The 12319-nt window shown below is 38.2% G+C and overlaps 1 protein-coding gene across 1 annotated transcript; it reads left to right on the top strand.

The window, feature by feature from the left end:
* Positions 1-3: 3 nt before the first annotated feature.
* On the top strand, positions 4-12245 carry hscb (HscB mitochondrial iron-sulfur cluster cochaperone). The gene is made up of 6 exons (XM_041787157.1): positions 4-478; positions 564-660; positions 6290-6379; positions 6551-6695; positions 11778-11825; positions 12006-12245. Exons 1-6 carry the CDS (start codon positions 111-113, stop codon positions 12098-12100), a joined length of 843 nt encoding a protein of 280 aa, XP_041643091.1. The 5' UTR covers positions 4-110; the 3' UTR covers positions 12101-12245.
* Positions 12246-12319: the final 74 nt, after the last annotated feature.

The following is a 12319-nucleotide window of genomic DNA, read 5'->3' as shown; positions in this document are numbered from 1 at the left end:
GAACGCTCTTCCTCTTCCTCTCCAGAAGAGGGATATGCATGTTTTGACTGTAAGGAGAGGATTATGCTTTGATTAAACAGCATTAAATCGGGTTTTATTTAAATTTGGACATGCTGGCGTTGAACTCTTTGCGGATTTCGAGCTCGACTCGGGCTTTACTTCAGCCAAAATGGCTCATGAAGAAAGGACAGACTGTTTGTTATGCTGTTACATGTTCAGGACACTGCATGTCTTCCAGATTCACCAAAAAGGACACATACCATAGCACCATGAGCTCTATGGTCCATGGAAAGATTAGAGAACGTAGTTACCACGTCAATCCCGTTAGTTCACGCAGGAGTTACTGTACAGCCCAAGTGTCACTAAACTGTTGGAATTGCAAGAAGCCTCTGGAAAAAACACCTGTCTTCTTCTGTATGTCTTGCAAAGCAGTCCAGCCCCCCGAAGAAGGGACATCCTACTTTAAAATCATGGATTGGTGAGTATCTTACCTCTTAATCAACATGTGTCAAGTTATTCTGTGAGCAAGTCATCTCATGTAAACATGTGTTGCCTCTTTTCAGTGACCACACATTCACACTGGACACTCAAAAGCTGCAGAAAAAATATTTGCAGCTCCAGCGGTCTCTGCATCCAGACAACTTCAGCCAGAAATCTTTGGTAGGCACAGGGGTGAAAGGGGACTTAGTCAGTTAATGACACTGGGTTTATTAGTCAGCTGAGGCTGTTTTGGTAAACAAGAAATGAGGTTTAACCCTTGTCCCTGTTACACCACTTGACTGTGCTATATTTTACTTTTGAACATGATTCACTGTGATTTGGCTTAGGGAGTAGCTCCAAGCAAAGCTGAAAGCTGTGGTCTTAAAGATTTCCCTACGCATTAACTACTCAAACAAACAAGGTTAATGAAAGCAAGTTTTTGGAATAAGAAGCCGTGTAACCCAGAAAATGAGAGAGCATTTAAGAAATGAGAGGGATAGGGGAAAAGAAAGTGATTTTTGGAAAGAAGTAGCTCAGCGACAGCTCAGTCCCAGTAAATATCCAACAAGGTTTTTTTTCCAGAAAGCCAGGTACCACAATAATAAACATATTAATTGCACCAATACCTTTCCTGCCATAGCATATCTGTTACAGACTGCAGTACATGTAAATGCAATTTAAAAGACAGAAAAAATGATATGGTTATGAAACAGACTACAACTAATATTCATGTCTTTTTATGATCCACAAAAGTAGATGAGACAAAAGCATTAAGATGAACAATTCCTAGTTGTAGTTATTGTTATTATCTAAAAACTGCTGCTGCAGGGCAGGCATCAGGGAAAATGATTAACAGAAAGCTTCATTCACATTCTTCTCTGCAAAGATTCACAGTGAGTGATAAATATGACTTTTAAGAGAAAGCACAATTTAGAGCTGAAGTAGGTAATTCTGGCACAATCTCACCAACTTTCAAGGTGCATGGAGGATAAAGAAAGTCTTGAAGGAAACACAAATCTCCAGTAGCACAATTCAATACTAAAATGTGACCCAACTAAGTAATACTTACTGCATAAAGAACTGCAAATAATAATAGAAGAGGGAGATATAGGTGGTGATATTCCAGAAAAAGAGTTTAATTTTTTGCTTAATGAGTTTACATTAAAAGACCTTTTATATATTTTATCCCCAATCCACTAAAACCACCTGGCAGACCAGTTGTGTCTGGGATTGGAGGCTTGACAGAAAGAATTACAAGTTTTGTGGACTATCACATCAAAGACTTTGTACCCTCACTGAAGCCTTTCATAAAACACAGTTCCTAGTTTCAATTTTTTTACCACCCATTCATCCACATGTAATCATGATCAATGAACCAATCATCATCAATTAATCATCTCTTGACATTGAATTGTTATATACTAACATTGACCATCAGTAAGGATTAGACACACTGGAATGTTTTGTTCGCATCAGATCAGCTTAATCCCTTTCCACCATGTTCTTAGTTAAGCTAGCCTCCTTTGTCCTGCAATAGGACATGGACATCAATTTAAAACAGGTAAAAATGTGAGATAGACTTTAAACTGATACCAACAAATGTCAGTTAAATTTGCTTGAGAAAGACTCATGTAGTTGCTATAACTGTCACAGATTTTCAGTTGATTGATTAACTGGCCAAATGAGCAATGTATCATGCTCACAGTGACAAATATACTCTGAATCTGCATGCATTACGCTACTTCAGTTTGTCAGCTCTTTCCCTCTATGAAGAAACATTCAGCCTATCAATAACATTTTATGAATTGGGACATTAACCAAATTTAAAAAGTAAAAAGGGCGATCCATTTATAAAGCAGAATTCATCAATAACACAAGAAAATAAGCCAGCGTTAAAATGCAAACATAAAATTATAGTGCAGTGTTGCACGGTTTGATATTCAGAAAAATAGTTAAAATGATTCTACCACAGGCAGCTGAGTCTTCAGCCCTAATTTAAAGGAACCATTTGTTCAGCAGGCTGCAGTTCACGGGGGGTTGGTTTTAGGCTAAACCAAATATATAAACTATAAACTTAAAATGCATTTAAAATTTTACTGACTGAAAGAACATACTGAAACAGATATTTAATATCTTCTGTTGCTTTGGAGGAGCAAAGAAACAGCCAGAACACAATGGCTGTGTCTAAAATCACATCCTATTCACTGTATAGTGCACTGTGAAGTAAATACGCCGTTTTGTAGTGCTGTCCGAATTGGATGAACATTATTATATCCTATATAGTGCAGTCATTGTATCCCACCATGCATTGTGAAAAGTGGTGTGCAGTCAGTGGTCACTAACTCAGCAATATGTTCCATTATGCATGGGGGGAACAAAGCATTAACAAGCAGAAATTGATGTTTGTGTGCTCTCATACATGAAAGATGGCCAACCAGCGTGGGTATTGAACACAGGAACACACAAAACGTTAATATATAGTGGCATTTATCACATAAATCTATAATCAGTTTGAACAAGGCATGGAAATTTATATCATTATTGTGCAAAAAACTCTTAGAACTTTTAATTTCTCAATTATTTCAAGCATTTTTTGTGTGAAAATATATTAAGTGCAGCATTAGTTATCAGCAAATCCTTCCATCATTTATTTCTCTTTATGAAAACAGTTACAGTAAATTCTACCATACCAACAAAAAAGACAAGCAAAAGTAAAGCCTAACAACAAAACCCCTATCCATCTTTACAAAACTGCTTAGATACGCCTCACAGTATTAGATGTATCAGGATAAAGAGGCCATGATATGATACATATTACGACACACATTGATTTTGGATAATGAATAATGAACATTTTCTACACAGAATTTACTACAGCTAGCTGTTCTTATTGTAGAAGATGAACAGCAAAGGAATAATTTTAAGGATTCTACACTTTGAAACAGTTTATTTCTGGTCCTCAGAGATCCACTAAGTAAATAAAAAATGACAGAGCTATTCGTTCCACCCATTTTCTATACCGCTTGTCCCATTGGTGGTCATGGGAGGGCTGGAGCCTATCCCAGCTGTCATTTGGCGAAAGGCAGGGTACAGCCTGGACTGGTCTCCAGTCAATCGCAGGCCTGGCATATAGAGACAGACAACCAGGCATGCTCACATTCACACCTACGGCCAATTTAGAGTCACCAATTAACCTCTGATCACTCTAAATCAGCAATATGTACTTTTTTTCAGCAAGCTTTCATAATCATGATCAAAATTTTGGCATGTTGTCCCATTTTAGATTTTTTTCTTGAACTTACACACGTGTTTCAAAGGATGCTCTTGTGATGAGCTGGTAGCAGCTGTACTGCTTGAACAACTTCTAGTTCAGACAACTTATATTTTTATTCTAAAATGGCAGTGTAGATGGTGTACTAAAATCAGTGTGTCAAAAGAGGCATGCAGCAGCAGATGTTTTCCTCTCTGTTTATCATTAGAGTGGGTATGTATGATAACATTTGCAGTACTTTACAATGTTAGGATAATGGTTTTTATCTGTGAACAATCTCATCCGGTGGTTGTATACAGATAAATGCAGACGTTAGAAAATTAAGGCAAGAGGCCTGCCCTAAGGTAAAACTCTAAGCAACTGGTGCTACTGCTAGCTTGACACTGCTAGTGGACGTAATCTGTCAAAATGGCACACTGGGGGGAATCTCAAAATAAAAGCGTAGCTTGAAGGTAATGATGTAGATCTATGCGTTGACTTTCTATTGATCTAATTGGAAAATTAATCAACCAGTCAATGTATCCATATACACTGGTGGATTGTTTCTCCCCTACTAATTAGCCTGGTGTTTTGTCGTGTAGATGGTCGTTGGTTGTGTTGCTGCTGTATTTTACCTTGTTTTTGCATAGCTTACGTATTGCATGACTCTTGTCTAACTCTCAACAGTATTTTTGCTTTTAGTCTTGCTGGCAGCCACTATACTTTCTCATCCATATTACTGGCAGTTTGTTTTGATCAAAAATGTGTGCTGCAACATGCAGGTAAGTGTCTGCTGCCACCTACTGGCTCATTGGATAACTGCACCGTTGGGAAAGTGTATTTAAAACTTCTGTCACAGCGTATATAGCCATATCAATTCTGCAACATCTGTATTGATACACATACCAAAAGGAGCACATGACAATTTTTTTGTCATATCAATATTTTGGGTACAGGCTTTTATACATATGGAATACATTTATACAGTACATACAGTAGGAGAACCACTTTTTAGTTTTTATTCCCAGCCGTTGTTGCTGCATCTTTTAGTAGTGTGTCAGTGAGAGCAACATTGTCAGCAGTTGATACAGTGTTGGAAATTGATTCTTTTTATTGTGTTTACTAAATAGTCTACCATAGAGAGCTTTACTATACAGGGAAAAGGGAGTGGGAAATGAGTGTGTGATTTCGGATACAACCAGGAAGGATTATGGTTTCTTCATACAGGTTGTTGTTTTCATTTTGCCTTTTAAAACGATACATCTGAATATACAAACAACAGAGCCATGGACATGGTTAAAACTTAAAGACACAAAATGAAAACAACAGGGAAGAGGTTTCATTTTGGATTGTCTACTTGTCTTTGAATACTGCTTTCACTAATTGCAGTCAAGGAAATAAATGTGGTTTTAACTGCCAAGTCATGGCAACTTTTTCCTTCCCCCAAGACAGCAGATTTAACAAACTACATTTTTAACTTTAATATTTGTTATGTTTTATTCAACAAGTAAAGTGAAGTTGATAAGGAAGGTTGCCCTGTGTTTCCCATTAGAAATCTGGGCTGTCAGCTTTAAAATTGTCACATAAATAAATAAAATGTGTCCCAATGCATCAGAGCATTTAGGATTGTAATGTCTGTGTGGCTTATGTTATAAACTGGTAAGCAGTTGACAAAGTTTTCACATTATCCTGGTTCCCCCTCATGGGTCATTAAAAAATGCCATTGCAGTTTAGAGGAATAAGCATTAAGAGTACAGAAAGGAGCTGAAGAGTGTTGGTATGAATTTAATTTACTCTGTACACTCAGGTGGAAAGGAACAATGCAGAATGTTTGCACGATGCGACAACGATGAAGCTAAACTCATTCAGCAGAATACGAGGGGAGAGAGGAAGCCTAAATGATTTCCACACGTACAACCAATCCAATATTGTACTGACACTTTTTTTTTATTTATCAGCACCTCTGGCCATTTGTTCTTAATTAGACATCCTCCCGCCTCAGGGGTCTTCATCATATATAGAAAACTCATTACTTATACAAGGCTACAAGGCAGCCACCTACAGCTACAGTTGTTATTACAGAAACAGCTCCACATGAGTGGCCCATGGGCCTGAGCTCAAACTATTGATTTTCACAAGAGCTGACAGACCTGATAGCTGCAAAATGTACTCAGATCTGCCAACCATTTCCAAGATATTTTCCTTCCCGGCTTGTTTCCACACATCTGTTGTGTCAAACTTAGACCTGTAGCCCTTGAAGGATCCCAAACCGCTCAGCTACAAAAGAGCTGCTGTACATCATGAGCCTAATTGTCAGCATCACAGAGGATTTGTTGTTAAGAAATGACAGTTGTATAGATTGGAATAGCAAGGTGTAAAATATCCCAGATCTTAATCCTTTTTGTGACACTTCAATGTGTGATGTGAATATTTGCTACTCCAAATTCAGGGCATGTAAGCTAAAAATCAAAATACTGCATGTTCTCTTCCTCTTTTAATGACTGAATAGGACTGAAATTTCCATAAATAGCAGCAAACTTAACAGACCCTCTTTTTCAGAAAGAACAGGAGTACTCAGAAAGCCAGTCGGCTCTTGTGAACAAAGCATACAAGACTCTACTTAAGCCTTTGAGTCGTGGTCTTTATATGGTGAGTTTGAAATCCCTGCCTTAACTTCCAATGAAAAGTTTATTTTTATAACTGAAAGTCATGTCTGTCTGATCGCTAGTTCTTGAGAAACATCCTCGCTTTTGACAGATAAAAGTAGTGACATGCATTTTCAGGAGCCACTGATTTGATGATCTCTATCCTGTGTTATAGCTGGAGCTTCAGGGCTTGCAGATAGAAGAGGGCACAGACCCTGGAGCAGAGTCTGAGTTTCTGATGGAGCTGATGGAGATCAATGAAGCTCTTGATGAAGCACGGAGTCCAGAGGAAGCCAACAAGATTGGCCAAGACATGAAAGGTAAACAGATATGTCTGTTTTAGGAACTGAGGAATTATGTCTTGTTGGATGATTTTACCTGATAGGAAATCATAAATAATCACTGAAGGAGAAGACCTGTACATGTTCTTGGTTCATTTGTGCTGACAGGTTAGACAAACAACCATCTAAAGTCCATCATTTGTTTATGACTAGTTTTATTTTTTCAGATGTTATTTGCTGTATAATAGTGAATCAATATTTGAAAATATAGACATGGTTTTGGCTGAATTGCTCCTTGGCTTAGACATGCTTTATTTAGGAATTAAAGTTACGCTCTTAAAGTGGCACTCAACAAATTGAACAATCTGATGAAACACCATCTGCCTCCCCTAAGCCCCACCCACCAAATAATTCACAAAGCCTGCAAGGCAGCTGCTGCCACTGCATACTGTCTGATTGGCTACCTTGTCAGATGTACCGAACTGAAACACTGTCAGCCAGTTAATATACAGTGCTTAACACATTTATTAGGCCACCTGTCATATTTGTCTCAGAGGCCATCCAGCATCATGAAGTGCTTTGATGCGGACTCTTTCATTTTCAGTGAGCTCTCCACGTTTTACCATTTTGAACAGGAATGAGGAATTTCAAACTGAATTCACCCTCTTATACCCGAATTTGAGCCGGCTCACTGGGCTTCTCTGAGAGGTCAAAAATTAATCAAGCACAACATTCAACCACTAAAACTAATTTTTCTGTTCAGGAATGCAAGTAAATAACTATAATTTGAAATATTAATCAAGAAATAATAATGTGCTTTACTATTTTTTTCAGTTTTTTCGTAAATCAGTAAATTTGAAAATTCATGGATAACAATAATAATTATATTTTAGCATTAAAAATATCATTTGGGTTAAAGAGCTTCTACATATTGGTGTATTAACCATTGCAGAAACATAAAAAATGATTTTGGTAATTACCAATGTTGTTAATTTAGGGCAGCTGTGGCATAAACCTTACTTTAGGTGGTGGTCTAATAAATTTGTTAAGCACTGTACATCCACAAGAAGATGCAGCCACTAGTTTGTGCAGCACAGCCATTAATTAAGGGGTAACTAATCCCCAGAGTTTTTGGCAGTGCATCTACTCTGGAATTTTAAAAAATGCTTTTAGAGCATCATGGACAGAGCTTGTTGAAGTGAAGTATACAGCACGCTCACTTTCTCCATCCTGCTGTCCCCATCAGCCATGTTGCTTTTGTAGATTTGACTATGAGTCATAACCATACATGTTAGACTCACCATAAGCTTACAGTGCATGAAAAGATGGCATATGCTCCTTCAGAAGTCACAAGTTTCTATGTTACCAACCTTGTTTAAAGAAACACATAATTTATTCATGAATTCTGGGAAAAGAACTACCCTACCCACAATCCTAGGGCGTCACATCAACATATCTTATTGGTGGAGCCTGCCATTTACTGCAAACTTCCACGTTTTAATGGTTGTTTCCTTTTTTAGTTACAGAGAATTTATATAAGAAAACAAAGGTTTATGGTCCTGTTGAACAGCGGACCCCAATCTTTTTAGTGCCACAGACTGATTTCATGAAAGACAGCATTTTCATGGACTGGCAATCAGTGTGTGGGAAATTAATATGCTGAAATAAATGTATAATAAATGGCATAAAAACAAGGTGCAGTAACAATACAACTCACCGTAATGCTGAGTCAGCTGGCGAATGAGAATCTTCTGTCATAAAAATCCTGAATTATAAGTAGGTGTTAGCTTTTGAATGCAGCTTTCTTTTTCTTGACAGTCATAGGCTCTACTTCTGTCTCCTCACTGAGCTTTTCCTTTTGCAAAAAACTCTCCAGCGATCTTTGTCCTTTTACCTATTTTAGCCAGCTTTTGGGCTTAAATTTTTGTGAATCATGTGACAGAGACAAGCATCTTAACATGTGTCAAGAGGTCAAAAGGCACAGACAGATGACATAACAGAGGAGAATCTCGTCATTTCTCAAAATGAAACAGCTTTCAGAATCTGATAGTCAATAAAATGGAAATAAAATAAGTTATTTATTCTTTCTGTGCGGCCTGGTACCAAATGACCCATGGCTCGGTGGCGGGGGGCCGTTTATATTTTAAAAAACCTGCTTCTGAGAAAACCATGGTTTATTCTAGGGATGGATGCAATTAGTGAGCTAGACTGTTAAAGTCTGATCCCTCTTCTGTCAACACCAGAAGTACAAGTTGGTTAAACTAAACTGGGCGAAATGGTCTGGCACTCAGGACGTCTTATTGGAGCAAATCAGGCCCCGGACTCAATATGAGTTTGACACCCTTGGTCTAAACTGTTACCCAGTCGCCTGCCACTAGTTGACCCTGTAGCTGTTCTAAATGGTTTCCTCACTGCCAATTCTCTTTAATTCAGTCTAAACAAAGATGGCCTAATAGCACTGAAAGGATCTTACAAGAACAGCGTGGTTTAGCTCTATTTTGATCTAGAAAATAGGAATAAAGTCATACATAAGCTGTGTCAGGATATATTTACAAGCACTGAGTGACAATATTCAGCACAGGAATGTGGGCACCTACCGGCAAAGAGACTCAAATGCCTGCACTGAAGGTGCACAAAAGTGGTAACACTGTTGCTGTGACCTGTCATCTGTTATCATTTTCTGAGTGTTTGCTTGACTTTATTCGAGGGCTGGAGAGGCCTGCTGCAATGTTCAAATTGTTGAAGGGGCAATATTTCTTTAACCTGATATGTGTGTCAAAATACCAGTTAAAAACCTTTTTTGCAGCTGAGATGTTGTGCCCTACACATTATGCAATCAGTCAAGTGTTGCCCTGCATATGTTACATGCAACGAGTTTGGCCAACAGAAAAATTCAGTAGCCGGATTTCAACCTGTAGAGGCTAGTCACTATGCATATTTCTTATGTTGAGATGTGAATCGTATCTGAAAACAAAACCACTAATTACTATTATACATTGGTTTTCAATTTTAAAAAGTAGTTTTGGATACTTCCTGCGAATCCTTGGACTTAAGTTGGACTTTTTAAATTTAAGGCAATAAAAAAGTCTGAAAAGTTTTTATTTACTTGTGAGAGGGCTTAAATCTTAGCAGGCACTTTAACTAAGACCTGTCTTTATCCAGTCATCATTTCTAACTACAATTATTTGATTTTGTGGCATATCTGCTTGCAGCGTATGTTATGATTTATATCACTGTACTGTATTTTGTTAGAAAAGGGGCATTTAACGTGCCAGAAATGATCAAATTTGGGTTTTCATGACCCAAAAAATGTGTGATATCAAGTGACATTTCATTAACAGTGCATTAAATTAGAGAAATTAGCTTTGTTCAGTGTACTGAGAAATCTCACACCCTTCTCTTTTTTGACCATTTGTCCCACAAAAATAAGTATTAATTTTTCTGCGCTCAGGTCTTAAAAAATGTCTTAAAAAGTCTTTAAGTGTGTAGGAACCATGCTTAAAGTCCTTGGTACCATTAAGATGAGGAGAGATACCCAGAGAATGGATGAGAAACAGGGAGCTGCCGACACAAGTCACATAGAACCTGGATGATGCAAGATTTCACAGTGTCGCTGTGATTTACTCTGTGCAGGCTGGCCCTGATTGGCTGCTTGATTCAGACCAGATGCTTTAAAACAAAGAGGCAGGTGCCAACAAACAGATTAGACATGCATTGTTTAAAGGGACTCTTCAATATAATGTTGCTTGTGGTATGCAGTTATAGTGAAATAAAGTTGCCTACTGTAGCTTTAACGTTCAGTTTTGGGTGATATGGAGATACCTGTGGTTACCATGGTAATCATGTATAAAGTTTGTTAGTACAGCAGACCTTCACCTAGCAGCTACAGATGCAACAGAAAATCAAACCACAGTATCAGACTTTATTCAAACACTGATGGCAGAGGCTGCTATGCAAAGTCTATCAGTATTCTATTCTTGTACATTCACACACCACTGATGCAGCAGTGGGAGCAATTTGGGGTTGAATGTCTTTGACATGTGACAAAACCTCCTACCTTTCGCTTGAGAGACGACTGACTGCCACTGAGCCATAGCTGTCTAAGAGGTGCAGACCATAAATAGTGTCACATATAATGATTAGAGATACTGACTTTCAAGGCTTAATTACCTCTGCCAAGGAGGTTATGTGATCGGGTGGGTTTGTTTGTTTGTTTGTTAGTTTGTTAGCAACATAACTCAAAAAGTTGTGGACAGATTTTGATGAAATATTCAGGAAATGTCAGAAATGGCATAAGGAAGAATTGATTGGATTTTGGGAGTGATCCGGATCACCGTCTGGATCCAGGAATTTTTTTAAGGATTCCGTACTATTGGGAGATAGGGCTAATGGCGGAGGTCTGCGCTGTTACCACTTTACATCAGGAGATGGTGGACATGAGTAACTTCAATCCAGCAGCAGTTTTTGGGTGTGTTTCTATTCAAAGTTTTGGAGTTTATAGAGTTTGAAAGATGCACGTCGAGGAGACGAGTCAAGGAGACAAGTCGGAACGTAACAGAGAGAAAGACAGCGAATTGTAGCGAGAATACTCACAATGCTGGGAGGAATAGAGGAATATCAACCCTCTGCCATGACTTCCAGTTGTCCAGTGAGACCATTGGTGCATCTGATGGCACCCGTAGCAAAGCCAATGCTTTGCCTCACTGTGTTTCCACCCCACCAGGGAGGGAGTAATCGGCGAATGCCGTGGTGGGGGGCACATGGGGACGGATCCAGGAATTTTTTAAAGGATTCTTCACTATTGGGAGATAGGGCTAATGGCGGAGGTCTGTGCTCTCCGAGTGCCTTTCTAGTTTCCTACTATTAATACTTTGCACACAACAGAGATGAGAAGCTCAGACCACTGAATGACACAAATAGTTCAAATTGATATAAAAACAATCAATAAGTCATTGTATTTGTATTGAAGATGTTGCTAAAACAAGATGCCTGTTTGATTTTCATGAACTAGTTTCTCTCAGAGGCACAAGTGCAGTTGAGTCTTTAGGGAAAAGAAGCATGATATTTGTCATGTCTTATTAACATGTGCTGAAGTGCAACTTGTCTCTCCTTCACTTGCAGGAAAACTGGCAGAGTTGACAGAGGAGATAGATGCTGCCCTCTTTAAAGGTATTATATTCAGACACCGCATTGAAACACCCTCTGTTCCTCCCACTCATTCCTTTGTTTGTTTTTCGTGATCTATGCTGAAGCTTTACTTTAAGTCACCGAGTGCGTCATTGATTGAACTTCTTTTTGTACTCTTTCTGTTTTGTTGTTGTTGTTGTTGTTTTTTTTTTTTTTTATCAGGGGAGCTACAAGCTGCCAAAGCTCTGCTGGCCCAAATGAAATACTATGCAAACATTGAAGAGAAAGTAAAAGGAAAACTTTCTGAATTCATGTAATAGTTTTCTCTCTGAACATGCACACTGTGTGATAGTTTAGGGTTTTAAATGTTTTGCACAAGAGAACAAATTATTTTACATTTGTGTTGGATTTTGTTACTGTACTGTTCAAGTGGAATAATAAAATTTCCTATAATGTAATATACACAACAGATTTAATGATGATTTGTGCTTAATCTGGTATTTTTTGTATAAGACAGTGTATATTAATAAGGGTGT

Source organism: Cheilinus undulatus, linkage group 5, assembly GCF_018320785.1.
Source record: "Cheilinus undulatus linkage group 5, ASM1832078v1, whole genome shotgun sequence".
Lineage (NCBI taxonomy): Eukaryota > Metazoa > Chordata > Actinopteri > Labriformes > Labridae > Cheilinus > Cheilinus undulatus.
The sequence above is the reverse complement of the archived record's forward strand: the minus strand, read 5'-3'. Positions and strand labels throughout refer to the sequence as shown.

Bases quoted from the DNA above. Each gene is read 5' to 3' on its own strand.
- hscb (XM_041787157.1), top strand. From the start codon at position 111: ATGCTGGCGTTGAACTCTTTGCGGATTTCGAGCTCGACTCGGGCTTTA. The intron at 6,380-6,550 runs GTGAGTTTGAAA...CCTGTGTTATAG, and splicing joins TGAGTCGTGGTCTTTATATG to CTGGAGCTTCAGGGCTTGCA. The intron at 11,826-12,005 runs GTATTATATTCA...TTTTTTTATCAG, and splicing joins AGATGCTGCCCTCTTTAAAG to GGGAGCTACAAGCTGCCAAA.